This window comes from Myiozetetes cayanensis, unplaced genomic scaffold, assembly GCF_022539395.1.
Source record: "Myiozetetes cayanensis isolate MyiCay16 unplaced genomic scaffold, myiCay2020 scf18, whole genome shotgun sequence".
NCBI classification, from domain to species: domain Eukaryota; kingdom Metazoa; phylum Chordata; class Aves; order Passeriformes; family Tyrannidae; genus Myiozetetes; species Myiozetetes cayanensis.
In genome coordinates this window covers 12,563,815-12,581,008 of record NW_026087389.1, presented here as the reverse complement: position 1 = coordinate 12,581,008, position 17,194 = coordinate 12,563,815, and the positions used below count along the sequence as shown (strand labels likewise).

The following is a 17,194-nucleotide window of genomic DNA, read 5'->3' as shown; positions in this document are numbered from 1 at the left end:
CTAACTATATATAACTAAAATCCCCTCCTTCCCCAACATCTTTAATATCTTCACATTTTCAAACTTCTAGCCCCTTCCCACAGTCTCTGTGTCCAAGTAAAAGACAAAAATCACTAACTGAGCTTTTAGCACTGAGGTAGGTTTGGACAAGCTCCAATTTCTTGTCATCCAGGTAACATCTGACACTGAGGAAAGAACATTTCCTTTTCCTCTATTCTTTATGAACAGGACAATATGACTGACCAATGTCCCCTTTTTCCACAGACTGCTACAAATTTTAAAACATTGCCCACAGTGCAGCTGCCCATAACACCTGAGGTAAATCACACTTCATTAAATCAGTTCTAGGAGAGTAAAGAACAAAACTGTATCTCATAATAAAATATATAAATTGATCACTGTTCTGGTTTTTGCAAGTCTGAGAGCAGCAACAGATGAAGCAAGTAAAATAAAATAATTTATAGCAGATAGAGTGAAAAATTCCTTCAGGTGATCTGTAGTACAGCCTTTAACTTCAGACCTCTTAGAGATGATCTGGGGGTGACCAGTAACAGTTTGAATGCAGATATTGTGGGCAGTGCACATTTTTCACTATAACTCAGTAAAGTGTTGGCTGTTGTGTGGTTTGTGGGTTTGGGTTTTTTATTTGGGTGTATCATTTCAGTATCAAGTCACCATAACATTTAAACGCCAGATTAAAAACAGCCAAAGGAGAACTTCCTTCCTTAACTTTGAGATGTATTATCCATATGCTCATTTCAAAGCATACCTTTCCCCATCCTCAAGGTGTAAGAATTTTGGCCAACAGCTCTTAAAGCTCACGTACAGGGCTCCAAGGCAGAGCATACAGAGATTAAGGCTGCAGAATATACATATGGACAATGCATCTCAAAGAAATCCAGTTCAGACACAAAGAAATAACTTACCAAACTCTCCTTTGAATTACTAACACCACTGTCATGCTTAGAGTCACAGAATTGTTGAGGTTGGAAATGAACTCTAAGAGGATATAGGGAAAATAATTACATAAAATCACATTAAGGCAGTTTTATTAAAAACTAAAATCAAATCAGACCCAGTCTGTCCAACACAAAAGTTTTACGAAGTTTCTTACAGTTGCTTAGTTATAATAAACACTCTCCCAACCAAAACAGCTGTTGCCCTTCCAGCTGTAGGGCATGAGCAGCAGTTGGCAAGTCTGGTTGGTTGTGTGCTGTGTGGAACTGCACTCAAAGTGTGCAGGAGAAAACTACTGCACCTTTAAGCCATTTCTTCTTATATTATTAAGAAAAGTCCAAGGAATGAAACTGAACAAAAATATTTTATTCCAATATTTAACTTCTAAATTGTAGTATAATAAAAAATTTATTCCTGCACAGGTCAGCTGGGTTCTATTTTCAACAGCTGATGTGTTCATGTACAGATACAAACCACAGCAACAACGATACGTCATTCAAAATGCTGAACACACCACCCTATCTTGAACCTTCAGTTTTCCCATGTTTTTAGCACCCTCCCAGAAAATACAACATAAAAAACATCCAAACAATGTCCACACACTTCAGTCTAGCAGAAATTAAAGGGATCCCTTCACTACATTCTGTTTAGAGTTTACTAATGCTTGAAAATAGTAGTAAGCTAGCCTTTAATGTGTGTTAATATATTTGTCTTTTTTAAAGTAACTTTTACAAGGATTTGTGCTGTTATTCTCATTAGAGGAGAAATGAAGAATTCTCGTCAATTCAGTATTAGGTCCTTCCAGTATCTCAAAATACAGAATATTTTTCTAATTGCTTTAAGAACTGTGGCTTTGTAAAAAAACTATACTAAATCAGATTAAGTATTACTCCTCTCCTTTTGTACAATTTAAGTGTGGGCTGTCCTAATCTATATTTTCAATTAATTATTTCTTCTTAATACATACAATACGCCATTTCCACCTTAAGTCAAGAAGGAATTAAGGAATACTTCTGCCCCCCCCCTTTCCTAACATATTTGACTGTCATCTGCATAGACCTTTTATAATTAACAAATGAGATTTGCAGGATTGTACAGCAAACTCTGAAGAAATAAAAAATAAAAACATTAATGACAAGTGATTCTTTGTGCCACTGCCTTCGTCCCTTTTCAAAACTCAGCTTTCTTAGAGCTCAAAATGAAAACTTTGTTTCATTTCATAATACCAATTCTGCTACTGAACTTAATGGAACAAGGAAATCTTCCTAATCTTTAGTTTAGCATAAAACAACACGAGGTGAGCTGGGACTTCCCATGGCTGAAAGCAGCATTACCTTCACCAGCTGACACAAATTGCAGCTTTGGTGTGTCAGTGCACAGCAGATCTTCAGCACACAAACTGTGCCACCTCCCTTTCTGCCTCTGTCCCACCAATCCAAACTCTCTCTCTACTAAAATAACATGAATTGCACCGAATCAAGATCCGTCATAGCTGGATTTAGTGGAGGAGCATTTACCTCTAAATGATTCTGCCTGGTTTGACCCAGGAATTTTTCAACTTCAAAGAACGGGAAAACGCAGAGAATTTTGCCTTTGATACAGCCCAGCATTAAAAAAATCACTGAAGGTGCAGATGACTCACTATGTACGTAAAGCTACCTAAACTTACTTAGGGATTGCAAGTTTTGAGGTTTTCCAATTAGTGTTCTTTGAAATTCAGAAAGCAGGAGGAGTAAGGAACATCACATAAATGGACAAGGCCCTCCAGATTCAGCACTTACATCTAATTGATCACAGAATTGCATATTACAATTGCAAAGCACGTCTGACATCGATGGTTATGTTCAAATAATTGTTACAGCACTTTCTTACTTCACCTGTGACAACAATCTCAAGAGGCTTTTATTTGGAAATTCAAACGATTAAATATAAACTGATGCAAAAGAAAAAAAACCCAACCAAACCAAAACGAAAAACAACCCATGAAAACAACCCAGGAGCTTTAAAGCTACTCAGTTAGCCAAAATCATCCCTTGTTTAATAGTTCTAGCTCATGCTATTAAAATGGATAATACAATGTAACAGTTAGCAATGTCTAATTCTCTTCTATCAAAACTGAGAGAATATTTGAGGTATTGGGGCTCTCCCTTAGTTCTCCCTCGAGTAGCCTCCTGCTAGTGGAATGTGAATATGGGTTAAATGGGACAAAATCTGCCTCCATGAGCAAAATTAGCAAAGGCACATTGGTGAGGTGTCCTTTCCTATTTGCTTTTATCATGCTTATTATAATAGTGTCTTGAACTGCAGTTACATAGGTGTGTTTTACTTGGGAAAAGTTGCTCTTTGGAAACAGGAGGGACATTTTGGATGAAGATACACCCACCTGGTCACTGCAGAAAACAGGACATGCACGCTCTGAGCCTGTAAATAAACATGTCCACTTGTAGGTTTTGCTTTTTTTCTTAATATGACACCAGTGACGCTTTGCTATCTTAACCAATAAGTAATGATAAGGATTGTGAACTGCAAAGTAACTCACAGGCTTCTGTTTACTGGTTGGTTCAAAACAAAGTATTCCTGCCTGTTGACTGCCTGTCTGGGCTTGTTTTACCCCAGGTGATTTTGTAGCATCATGTCCTTGAAGGATAAAATGAACCCCACCATAAAGCATCTTCATCTCATGGCTGAAAAATCCAGGATGATATCTTCAATATAAAATCTGCTCTTCCTTCTCCCATCTCTTTAAAGTATACTTTCCATCAGCCCTTCCAGGAAGAAAATAGAAAACTTGGTTTCCATGGTATCACTCAGCATATGGAGGACCTATATTTTTGTCTATTATAAAAATGGTACTTCAGCCTCAGAATGGTGCTATTTGTGAGTCATCACAGCCAGACTGGGGAGGGGAGACAGGAGCTCAATGCAGAAGAGGGAGACATGCACTCATCTGAAATTAAATACTGAGACACATTAACATCTGGGAGAAAGAGGAGACTGAAGAAAGGAGCTCAAACATTTTTAAAAGAAAATTATTTCTTCTTATGGAGGATTTCTTGATCTCACCTTTGGCATTTTATCTTACTTCTGAAAAAAGTCCTGCTTTCATTCACTACAACACTCCTGCCATCAAGTACATCAGCACTTAAAACTAGAGACTGGACTACAAAATTTACTAAGACTTAATGTTCCAGGCTATTTTATGTCCAGTTGCAAAATTATTTCTAGCAAAAAATAGTATGATTATGGCATCTGTAAACAGTGTATATATCATGACATTCAAATTATAATAGGAATAATTTTGAAATGCATTCTCTTCTATTTTTCCATGCTGCATTTTTCAAATCATGAAAGACTTGTTATAAAGAGACCAACAAAGTTTACTGGCCACAAAAAAATGGAATAACAGATCTTCTTCAGGGACTATTTGTTCCTTCAAGTAGGTTTAGTGCTGAGACAGTGTGGTAGTTAAAGCACAAACAGAGGCTGTTGATAAAGTGGCAATGCATAACAACGTTGTAATGTATTATAAAGGAGCAGTTGCCTGCAGTTCATCAGTGTGGATATGGCAATGAAGTTCTGCTTTACATATTCCAGGCACTAAGAACTTTGTAGCAGTGATTACAGGAGGTTCTTCTTCCCCTGCAAAATGAAAAAAAAAAAAAAAAAAAAAAAGTGAGGTTCGTTAATTGAAACACTGATTTTGGACTTGGTCAACATTTTGGAAAGAATGCAAAGAAAATTTATGCAAACCCTCTGGACCATCCTGCCACACATCCCAGAGGCTGAACCACCATGCTCAGCAACACCTTATTTAAGGAAACAATATTAATTTTCTCCCCAGGCAGGACTTCTTAGGGAAGGCCTTACTAGTGAATGCACCTAATAAAGGTTATTGGTGCTTCCTCAAAATGCAACTGGTTTGAACTTCAGTGGAAGATGCCCAGTGCGATGATCTCTTTGAGAATGTTTTCTTTGCAGATCAGTAATCTGCACAGGAACTGCACTGAAACATAGGAAGCATTACTAATTATGTGACTATGTAAATAGTATTAAAAATAATGTGACTTATGATTTTAATTTCAAAGATTAAATAAGACAGTCCTTTAAAGAAGAAATATCTACTTTGAAATGCTCAATGAGAGAGCTATTCATGTCTGTTCTGACCAAGTAATGAGTAAAAAATAGGTAGTCAGGATAAAATGGTAGTGTGAATTCAGAGTAATAACTTGGCCAGGTCCATCTCTTACAACAAGAATAAAAGCTAAAAAATTCTATTTACTCCTCTCATTCTCAGGCATATCAATATTAGGGCTAAATATGTTTTGTATGTCTGGGGCAGTACAGAGATTTAATGGGTTGCACTCTATAGGCAGATGATGTTCAGTTCTAGTGTCTCCTTTGCACCCTGTGCCTGATTAGGATGTGGTTTGGGGAGGGGAGGTTTGAGGGAGAGTCAGTCAAGGGGGTGCTTTTGGATAGGGACAGTAAATGGGAAAAGGGCAGAAATTATTGTGGTTTCTTAAGACATTGGAACATCAGTGTTAAAATCCAACTCTCCCAGGCAGAGCTATAATGTTTAACCTCTCCAGCTGAAGCATGTTAACAAGTAGGTATGTGACTGGAGAATTAATTACTGCAAAGACTGGCTCTTTCTTCCAGTGCCCCCTTGCAGCTGGGATCCCCAGCTGACAGCTCAGTGATTGAGGCAGGAGGGGAGCACTGGGAAAGCATTCTTACAGAGAGGCCATCCATTCCAAACCAGCATCCTACTGCCATCAACATCAGAACTGTCAGAGATCACCACCCTCCAAATGGCAGAAAAGGCTAAGTTAGAAGATAGTTGGAAATTAAAGAATATAGTATTAATTTTGAAAACAAGACTATTTGTGGTTTAAGTGATTAAATCAATTGATCTGTGTATTTTTTTCCCTTGAAAATTTGTTCAGGTTTTTACTATTTTGTCCTACAGACTACCTAGTTTATAAACATACATGCTATATCTGTAGATTGAGATCTACATTCTCTTCCTCCAAGATAATTCTGGCATCAAACATTAGTTATGGATTATCTCATTCATAATAAAAAATTAATTTAGCCAAGAGAAAAGTCTAATAAATTAGCTCACTGTGATGACTCACTGCAGAAAGCAGAACAGCATCCCACCATCCAAATGCAATATTCACCTGTGGCAGCCACTTAAGGAAAATCTCAGCAAAGAGCACTTTTATCATATCAACACAATTGCTGGAACATTCCACACTGATGTAGTTGTGATGCCAGTTCAATATACTGTAACTAAGTAAAGGCAGATCAGTTTTTACATAGTCTGAGGCAAATTCACACCTTCCAACTGGAGGCTTCTAAGCTGGGTATCTATTCTGGAGAGTGTCTTCCAAGCATTTAAATTCCTCCACTGAAATCCATTTGTTCATTCCCCCAGCCCTGTATCTGATGAGAAGCCTGATGTCATCCTGAAACCTGAGTTAACCACAGTACAGACGATATCCCTCAAGGTTTTAGTACGTGCTGGAGGAAAATAGGGTGTCAGGTTTAGATTTATGGCTGTCTGTGAGAATGCTTCACCATATCACCCTCTCGATTAAACCACACAGCTGTCAGCTGGAATCCCAGCTGCCAAGGAGTCCTTGGAAGAAAGAATTCTCTCCAAGAATAGGTCAATTAATGAGAAGTGACTTATTAATAGAAATTTAGTGAAATCTTACCTTGCTAAGACTCCCACACACCACTACAAGTTAAGAAAAAGATTCATGTTTCTTAAGTTACCAAAAGCTGTTGTGTTACCATCTTTATACAATGCTTACCTTCTACATGGCTCCTCACATATTATCTGACCTATTTTGAGATGGTGGAAATATGCTCACAGTAACTGAATATAATTTTGGAAACACTGCTGTATCTTACCTAAACCTGATGATGAAGAAACACTTCCTGTAATGGAAGATGTTTCCATTTGGTCTGTCAATAGTCCTTCCATTAAAGGTAAAGATAATTCAGATGAAGGAACGGACGAGTCGTAGATTCCAGAATCTCGAGGCATGTCTTTGGAAGCTTTGACAACGTGTAACAGTGGCTGAAGAACAGAGCTGCCACCACCCTGAATGTCCTGAGTTTCTGTATCTTCTCCAAGGTTTAAGTGCTGAATTATACAGTGAGAGTCTGAATTCCCTGCTGAAATAATATTTACATCTGTTTTCAGGTAAAAATCGCCATCCATCACCTGTTTATTCACTAAGTCATTTAAAACCAAGCCTGAATCAAATTTTTCCATGACAGGCTCTGAGTAATGTAAAGAAGGTGGAGGGAAGGGAATAAATTGTTTCTCAAACCAATCTGGCTCCTGATCAATGAACTGGTGCATGTTGCAAATAGCAACATAGAGAGACCTCCCAGACTTGCTCCTGAAATAATTCCTTTTGCTAATGTTAACAGGAAACACCTCTGAATCCTGTACACTGAGATCTCTGGAGTGTAAATGGGAATACAGCTGAGGCAGGTTGTCCATGAGTTTGTACTTTGTGCTCAGATCCAGAATAGCAGGGATGTCTCCTTCACAGGAGTAATCAAAGTAGACTGCAATGAACTTGCCCAGCTCAGCTGAGTTCTGCTTTGCTTGGCGAAGCCTCTCAGCGACCGTGAACACAGCCAAGAGAAAGAGCTCTCCCTTTGCTGCATCTTTGGTTACCCCTCTGTGCTTCCAGCTCTTCTTCTCAACAAAGTATTTCATTCCTTTGGAACATACGATGATGATAAACTGGGACTCGTTTATTTTCTTAATAAGCCACTCCTTCTGATCTTCTTTACAATTTTTTAGGTCTTCCCACAGATCTAGAGCCACCTGGAAAAGAAAAGGAAAGAAAACCATTCTGGTTGATAATAATTTTTAGATTATTAGATATATTTGCTAATAAAACTTAATTGAGTTATACTGAGTCAGCCTGTATTTATCTGACAATTGAGAATTACTGGTAAGTCTAACTACAGCTTGTCCCTGATGCTGTTTTACAAGAAAAATAAGTAATAATTAACATAACATTGACAGTGGACAAACTGGAATCAGTGAGATGAATTATGTCAGTAGTTATTTACCAACATAAGCACAGCCTCACACTCATCCTAAACTTTGCTTGTGGGCTAAAAAATTTCCCTGAGCTCAGGAAATGGGAAAACCTTTATTTAAAAAAAAAAAAGAAGAAGAAGATTAAGAATACTAGTTACAATATGTACCCATTTTGCTGCTCATTTATTACTTAAAGAAAAACACATCTAATTATACCAGTATTACATACAAATTTATGGAACCAGCATGTAACTGCAAAGCCAAGTAGCTGAAAGTAAAATAAAACCTTAAAAAATAAAAGCACTGTGGACTTGATACACAGCAATATCTCTTAGGGAATAAAAAGAACATAGAAAATGGGGCTAGATCCACTAAATTACAATTTACTTATGTAATCAAATTAGATCTTATCAATACACAATAAACAATTGTGCCTGCCTCAAACAACTTAAACCATTGTATATCTGGGTCCATCATGTGCTGAATGTAAATGGAAACAACAGAATCACAGAATTGTTTAGACTGAAAAAGACCATTAATATCAAGCCCAAGCATTAACCCAGCACTGTCAAGTCCCTAAGTGCCATGTTCATTTATCACCTTTTGCTTGTTAATATGAAAATTCTTGGCATTTACATCTAGATAGAAACATAATTTAGTGCCTATACTATTAAGTCTTCCCACTCAGGAAGCAAAACAGCAGCAATTTTATCTGATAATTTCTGAAAATTTTATTCTAAGAGTCACTTTATTTTGTGCTTTGACAAGTTTTGTGACTGGATAATCATTGTGGGCTCCTTCCAACTGGACAATTCTATTCTGTGCATGGGGGAGAGAAGTCATTTTACTGCTCTTGGGAGATACTCTGAGAAAGGTACAATGCAGGTAGATTTGTCTGTGTTTTGATTATTCAGAATCTGGTCTGATCTGGACTGTGAGAAAGGATTTTTATTATGGTCATGCTATTATTTTAAATGGCTATTAAATGCCACTGGTTTTGTCCTTTATAAGAAAACACTCCTATTCCATCTGAAAAAATACTTGTGTAACTGTTCCATTATGCACTGAGCATCACTTTTTATATTAAACTCCACAGCTTTAATAGCAACATGTATTATTTCTGTATGTAGATGGCATCAATACTTTGTTATATAAATTTTAAATTATGCCTGGGACCAGACATTCCATGGTTTGTAGTTACAGCAGTAACAGCTCACTTTAACACTATTCCAAAGAGGTACAGCGAGGCAGGGCTAAAGTACACCTCTTAAAGGGGGATTCAAGCAAGTTATTTATAACGCACTTCACTTGAACTGTTTTAAACTGATGAACAAACTGTGACCCCACTAAAAACGTGAGGCCTCGGCTGTGTTACTGTGTTTGGGCACCAGAGAGCAGACTCGCTGCAGTGAAACCCAACGCCAGCTCATCCCGTTTACACCCAGTGGGGGAGGAAAAAATGCAGCCAAAAGGGACTAAAGATTGTCCTGCCTTTTTCCATTTGAGAAGTGAAAGGCTGGCCACATAGTGATTGTATTTTAGAAACTGGTATGAGATTCCAAGCCTAGTCAGTCAAAGTAACAATTTGAATCTCTCTCTCACAGCTTTCAATCAAAACCAAGAAAAAGAGTTACAGATTTTACAGCATTAATAGAAGTAGAAAAATAAAAATCAATTAAAATGAATATGTAATGTCAACAATTAATCCTAATTACAGTTTTTGCTTTATGAGTAGGAGTTTTGACTACTTTTCAACTACTTTTAAATTGCAATCTAATACATATTTTAGGAATACTTAAGTATATAAGGTAGACATCAATACCTCTTCGTGGCTGCTGACTATAAAGCTGCAAGACCTACTAAATAGGAAAAGTACTTAATACAAAACAAGCTAAACATGGTTGAATGAAGACCTGGAATCCTAATTTCCTAAATTTCCACTATTCGGTTGCCTTTTTTTTTGTTACACTGTATACGATCTGTTCATTTCCCCACGTAAAGAGAATTTATACAGACAATATTTAGCAAAATAACAAAAGTTATCTCCGTGAAAAGGAGAGATTGGAACACCTCATTTTCAAGCACATGATTTTGGGAGTGCTGTTTTTTAATTAAGGAAAGTTGTTTAGAGAAGAAATATTGAGTTTACCTCACAGCCACAAAAGTCCTGAAGAAAATAAGCAAAGCACTGGATGACATTAATGTGTTTCTGGCAATCTTTACTGGAATAGCAGATGAACACTTTTGGCCGGGGGTGAAGCCTTTCCACATGCAGACCTGCAGCATATGCTGATGATTCTGAGCTCTCCTCATCTAGATGGGAATATATATTTTCTAAAATTGGAAGAGAGAAGAGAGTTCACACTATAAGGTTTTGTTTGGGCTTTTTAGAACTTTTGTAGGCTCTTTACTAATGCACACGGTAAGGACTTTTTTTCTGAAGGTTTGTCTTTCCATCCTGAAAAAGAAAAGTTGCACACACTCTATTTATCCAGCTTAGGAGTTGCTACATGTGGGACACACTTTCAAAGTGAAATGTGCAGTTATTTCTGTACAACTCAGAAAACTCAAGAAAGGTTTATTTGATAAATAGAATGAGGCTGTTTCACCTTTATCCAGCTTCAACAGTCTCCATGTCTCTGTTCAAATATTAAAAGCCATAAGGATGTATCATCAAGAGTTTCCTGTCTAACAAAGTCTCTTGTTTTAAAAAAAAATAAACCACAACACAAGCCAGGTAAGAAAATTAAACTCCAGGAACACAGAGCCCTTCAGAGTATCATCCAGGATCTCTCTAGTGTATACATACCTACAATGTGTTTGGACATTAATTTGACATTAATTTGAATTAAGATATGATTAATTTAAATCAAAACAGCTATTAGTGTTCCTTTCCTTGCATAGATGCTTTTATGCTGGAACATAAAAGTCTGGCCTTCTGCCAGACTAATTCAATCTAGTTCTACAGCTGATTAGGCTAATTTGGAATAAAGCATGAGTATTTCAAAATACAAATATCCATCTCGGGATTTAATTTAGAACAATTCATCAGGAATAAGTATTCTGGAACAACTCTCTCTACAGACAAATCCTCGGTGATTTGTCTGGGGTTTTTGTTGGAACTGTGCTAGCTGTGAGCAAAGGGACAGCTCCAGAAGAGCAGAAGGTAAAAGGATTTAACCCAGCTGGCATACAGCACTTGCACTGAGTCTCAGTGCCAAAATTCAGGTGGATAACACAGATATGTGAGGTTTGGAGAAGTAATCTCTTTTTCCATATTCATGAAACCAGAAAATGCTGATGGATTTTTAACATCCCAGTGTATCAAGTGCTGCTTGCCAGCTCCTGGATACAGAGGAGAGGGAAGTCAGCGTGGAGGGATGGAATCTAAGTTAGAAAAACATCTGCAAGCAAGTGTTAGAAGGAGTAAATTTAGGAAGATGGCTTATGATGAAATATAAAGGCAGCTTCCAGTAAAGTGAGCGAATCTGGAATAATAGATATGTGTAATATTCCAGACAGCACTCTGAATTGTATTGGCATCACATGGTTTTACTTTCCTTCTGATTTAAAATAAATAAATATTAGACATTTCTGAGTGAAATAAGAGAATGAATTGGAATGTTTAAAACAAAATTACCAGCAAGCACTGATTAAGAATTTGCTACAACTTTCAACACACAAAAAAAGCTGTGGGGAGGAAGGACAGAGAAAAAGAAAAGAAAGCTCTTCAGATAAAGGCATTTCTAGAATTAGCCTACCAATTAAGATTATTTTGGTTGCAAAAGTGTACCTTTAAATGGAACCCTGTACCGAAGAAGCCCTCTTACCTTGCTGTTTCTTGCGGCACATCACTGTGAAAAGCGTGGCAAATGCTGAAATGACAACTAAAGGCACTGTGATGGCAATGGCTCTGATCGGTCCAGCCCAGGGGGAGTGTACTTGGGAAAGCAAAGCACAGTTATTCATATGCAAATTAGCTGCATTACAATTATCTAATCAAATCTTCACACTGGGAATGCAAAGATTTCCAATGATGTATTGATCTAAACTCCACTAAATATAAATGTGCAGAGATGCACATGTGTATGTACAAGTGTGCATGTCCACCCTCCTTAAATTAGGTCAAAAAATCCCAGCATAACTGCCTCAATAGTCATGATTATGGTAAACAGACAAAGCTCAAATCGAGACATTTCCAACATAATTAAAACTGAAACTAAATTAATAAGGTAAATATATTGCTTAAAAAACAGAACTCGTACCTGGTTTTAGTGCATAGTGCATTGTTTTCCTTGTTGTATTGGTGTCATCAACCAGCTTGGAAAAGTAAAAGAGGAATTTTATTTATTTTCTGCAATCTAACTATATAAACTATAATTATATATAACTATATAAATAACTACAAAAGCTTTCATGACCAAATGTGAAGAAACTTATTCAGAAAGTTAAAACTAAAGAGCAGAACAAACTAGTATAGTAAAAACTGACCAAACTACAGAATTACCATTAAAAAAAATACAAAAATCAAGATCCAGAAATTATGCAGGTCCACACTTCAATTTAAGGCACAGGTGAAACTGCTGTGCACTCAGGGAAGCCAAGTTATGGAAAGGTCAAGATTCATCTAAAAAATTTACATGCCCAAGGTACTTCAGTAGGGATGCCTGAAGTCCAGTTTTATGAATGGGATTTGAAATACTTTAATTTTAGTTAATTTTTCCATTAACATACTCATTTAGCTGTTGCACAAAAGACAATTTATAAATATTACCTCAATTATATAATCTCCTGGAGATACGTTTTGGAGAACACAACTTGTAGTGTCTGTGTTTTGCTCCTGCATCAAAGAAAGAACACTTTGCAAGCCACTCACATACTTTTGAAACCCAACAACCAATACATTCACATTGATTTACAAATATGCAATGCCCTCTTGTATCAGCACACCTTAAACCAGCAAAACTAAGTCTCTCCAGTCAATTGTACAATCTCTGCCTGTGGGGCTAATATATGATTAATTATTAAAAAAAAAAAAACCTAATGTATGAGCTCTACATTATGTCCTGAAGCTCCATAGCTTTCAGAGATTGGATAATAACCAAAGTTAAGGAAGACAACACTAGTAAATTGCAGCTCCTATCACAAGACTCAGACACAGGGCTGCACAACCCACAGAGAGGCAAAATTGCACACAGATTAAAGCAAGAGCTGATACCAGCTCTAGGTGGGTAATCTACTAAGTGGTCAAATCTGGTGCAAAGGTGAAATTAAAAAGTAGGAAATAATATGTATAACAAAAACAATAAAATTGCAGTTTGAAGTACTGATTAGCTGTAGGGATTTCAAGAGAGAGGACAGTGTCTCCCCATTTGCTTCTGTTATCCAGGTCCATATGGAGCCCTCAAGCCTGGTTTAGACCAGTAAGTTATACCTCAGAACGACTATTATTAACATAAATAATACCAGATCGTTTTCAAGTTTTAAAAGTGATACTATTTTACATTAAGCCTTTAAAGTTTCTATAAAAACATCTCATGTTAATAGGCTTGGTGCTTTTAAGAGCAGCAGAACTCGGTCACTTACCTGTTTGCAGGTCTTCTGCTTAAACGGCCCTTCATGCTTGAGTTTGTAGTGAAGAAAGTAATATCTAAACCCAAAGTTGTGAGGTGCATGATCAAAGGACACTTGCATGTTAAAACCCTGCTGGGTAACATTCACATTCCTTGGCTTCCAGTCTGTCAGAGGAGATATTCATGAATTGGAAAATGACTCTTCAGGTACAGTAACTTTTTGTAAGATGAGAATACAAGAAGTGTTACATTTTACTTACAAGGTTTGCAGATGAGGTTTTCTGGCTGTAGCAACAATTCACACGCTACAAATATACAGAAAAATGATTAATTATACAGTATCAATATGCTATGCTATTTAAACAAAAAAAGAACATGGGCAAAACAGAGGATTTCATCAGTTTGAATATTTCCACTTTTTCCTCAGACTCTCATATACCTGGACTAAATATATTTTGCAAACTTAACTTCTTTGTTACAATTTCAAGTCTCTTCTCATCTTTATAGGAGAAACACAGCTCCACTAATTCAAAAATAGCTCACTTGGTTAGAGCATGATGCTAATAACACCAAGGCTGTGGGTCTGATCCCTGTGTGGACCTCTCATTTAAGAGCTGGGTTTGATGATCCTCATGGATCCCTTCCAACTCAGAATACACTCTGTGATTCACTCTTAACCCAGTCTCATCTCACATCATTGTCCACTGCATTTCTTTGATGGGAAAACCAAAAAGCCATGAGGAAGGGACCCCTCTGAAGTGATAATGTGCAATACTGTATCATGGGCAATACTTACGTCTGGTTCGGAAGAAGAATGGGTGATAATTACTTTCATTTTTAATGGAAGGAAAAGGAACAATCTTTACAAAGTAATCTGTTTCAAACTTCAAATTGACAAAGGGCTGGGATTCCATTCCCTACAAAGAAGACAAGATTGCAACATATTTTAAAATCAACGATCATAACTGAAAGTTTGAAAAACTTGTTTTTCAAAACAAGCCAAGAGTTTTGCAATCAAAAGCAGAAATTGATACACTAAGAATCCTTTATCTACCCTCCATCCCACTTTGACATGAGCAATCTCAACACAGAGTTGGATATGGGCACCTCTCCTACAAGGAAAAGGCTGAGAGAATTGGGATTGTTCAGCCTGAAGAAGAGAAGGCTTTGGGGTGATTTAATTGTAGCCTTCCAGTACCTGAAGGGGACTGACAAGAAAGATGGAGAGATTATTTACAAGGGTCTGGAGTGACAGGACAAGGGGGAATGGCTTCAAACTGAGAGACAGTAGGTTTAGATTGGATATTAGAAAGAAATTCTTCACTGCAAGGGTGATGAGGCCCTGGCACAGGTTGCCCAGAGAAGTTGTGGATGCCCCATCCTTGGAAGTGTTGAAGGTCAGGCTGGATGGGGCTCTGAGCAACCTGGGACAGTGGAAGGTTCTCTACCCACAGCAAGGGGGTTGGAACGACTTGAGCTTTAAGGTCCCTCCCAACCCAAACCATTGTATGATGATAAACACTTGTGAGACTCCTCACACAACCAAATAACAATGAAACTGTTCTTGAAACAAAGCACTTACTGTTCGCTTAAAACTGGGGCTGAGCTGCTTTGGATCTTTTAAAACCATCTGCTGGCATTGTCTTCCCTCTGATTTTAACTCCTCAAGTATTACTCGAAATCCTTTCAGGTATTCAATCCCTACAAACAGCAGGGCATTTAAAGAAGATGAATATTTCAAAATGCATAATGTGGTATTTTATGTAATGTGAGTATATTTCATTTGTCTTTAAAAATAAAACTTACCATTCCTATGAAGTGCTTGTATTTAATATCTATTGTTATGTGTCACTTCTTCCTGCATATTCCATCTTGCCTATCTAGAATTCAGTCTTTGGCAAAGGCTGCAATTACTACATACTTGTGCAATGCTTAGAGCAGAGGGGCCCACAGCTCAGCTGGGGCTTCCAAATTATCACTGCAATGTAACTTATTGCCTCCTTCATCCTCAGGAATACTTTATAGTAACTTCACATTTCCATTGTTAGCAAAGAAATACAACATGTTGCTGGAAATTATAGAAATATTCCTTTATAACATTTTCCTATCACTTCTGAGGCTACCAGATTCAAGTTATAGTGATTGTTACAACTTCTTTAGTTCTAGTACAGTATGGGATAATAGAAAACTTGACTTAAATGGAATGGAATTTATTCCAGTGTGTGTATACATCCAGTTATTTATAACTGATGCCAGAACTACACCCATTTTATCCAAGTTGCTCTAACTTAACTCATCTCAGCACAGTGTCTTTACAAGGTTCTTATCACAGAATTACTTCATTACATGGCTAAACTCAGTCACAGTGATGTGAGTGTCTCAGGATAATGCCAGTGTTACCTGGGACACTTCTGGGGCTCAGGTATCAAGGGCACTGCATTGCTCTTCAAGATGAACTATTCCATCTAATTACACCTTTTCAACTGCATTACACATGGCAGAACAAAGATTTATCAAAGATTTTACCGCTTTTGCAAGCTAGATGCTACAGAAATCAAAAATTAATTAATTTCAGTTTATGCTATGCTTTCCAACAAAAAAATAAAATAAAATCCCCTTTCCCTCTACTACTTACCAATGGCATTTGCTGTCCAAAGTATCATCACAGCAACCTGTTCCTGGCAGGCATACTGACTGATGGTGATGTTCTGCACGTCTCCAATCACGTGTCTGCCCACTGAGTTCAGGTAAGGTGTACAGTCTAAAAATATGGGGAAATAAACACTTCAAGAAAAACACTCTAGCTGCCATAAATTTCCTAGTATTTCTCTAAGACTGAGCACAGTGAAAGTACAAGTGCACCAGCTGCAAAGCTCTAATTGTAGGATTCCCAAGAAAATCCCCAGTTTACACCACCAGCATTCCCTGTACCACACGACACCTGCTGGGACTCCCAAAAGAGAGCAACTTTTTCTTGTAACTGTTCAAAAGAATATGAGGACTGACATGAATTTTGTACAGTGCTGAGAGCAAGAGAATGCTGGTCAATGATCAGGCACATATGAGAACAGCAGACCACATAAAGCTTGAGAACTGCTGCTCAAGAAGTGCTTTTCAACCACGATATTGCTTGATCCTGACCACACAGAGCCTACAGCCTAAATCCATCTCCTCTCTGCTGTCCATTCAGCAGCCACACCCCTGTAGACCATTTTACTGCCACTGGATCCAGTCAGGACTGGTTTTGTTCTTGCTATCATCACAAAATACAGTGTATTCCCTAAAGTTACAGCTCCACAAACACGTGATTAGAGAAAATTTTAGCCTTCCTTAAGGAAACAAAACACAAGAAAAACATTCCCCGACTTTGTTGTTGAACTTAATCATGTCAAAACAAGCATTCAAAACAAGAAAACAAATAATCACAGATTTTATTCTTTTTAAAGTCTTGCAATATTTAGGCTCATATTTCATGGCAGGAAGAGAAGCAGCAGCCAGGGAATTCAATAGTTCTGGAGCACAGTACACATGAAGATGTGTGTGCACAGACTTTCTGCTTCTGAACAAGTGAAGCCAACAAAATCCA

At 37.5% G+C, this 17,194-nt stretch overlaps 1 protein-coding gene across 3 annotated transcripts in view; it reads right to left on the bottom strand.

Annotated features, from left to right (window-relative positions):
* Positions 1-1,302: 1,302 nt before the first annotated feature.
* Positions 1,303-17,194, bottom strand: part of IL17RD (interleukin 17 receptor D) — a 45,513-nt gene continuing 29,621 nt past the window's right edge. For all 3 annotated transcript variants that reach the window (XM_050313144.1, XM_050313142.1, XM_050313145.1), the window contains exons 3-13: positions 16,244-16,369; positions 15,191-15,309; positions 14,405-14,525; positions 13,869-13,913; positions 13,622-13,773; positions 12,810-12,875; positions 12,301-12,355; positions 11,866-11,976; positions 10,185-10,369; positions 6,880-7,813; positions 1,303-4,596 (exon numbers count right to left, since the gene is read on the bottom strand). In XM_050313144.1, the coding sequence (XP_050169101.1) occupies positions 4,481-4,596; positions 6,880-7,813; positions 10,185-10,369; positions 11,866-11,976; positions 12,301-12,355; positions 12,810-12,875; positions 13,622-13,773; positions 13,869-13,913; positions 14,405-14,525; positions 15,191-15,309; positions 16,244-16,271 (1,932 nt within the window). In that variant the 5' untranslated portion in view covers positions 16,272-16,369 and the 3' untranslated portion in view covers positions 1,303-4,480. The remainder of the gene's footprint in view (positions 4,597-6,879; positions 7,814-10,184; positions 10,370-11,865; positions 11,977-12,300; positions 12,356-12,809; positions 12,876-13,621; positions 13,774-13,868; positions 13,914-14,404; positions 14,526-15,190; positions 15,310-16,243; positions 16,370-17,194) is intronic.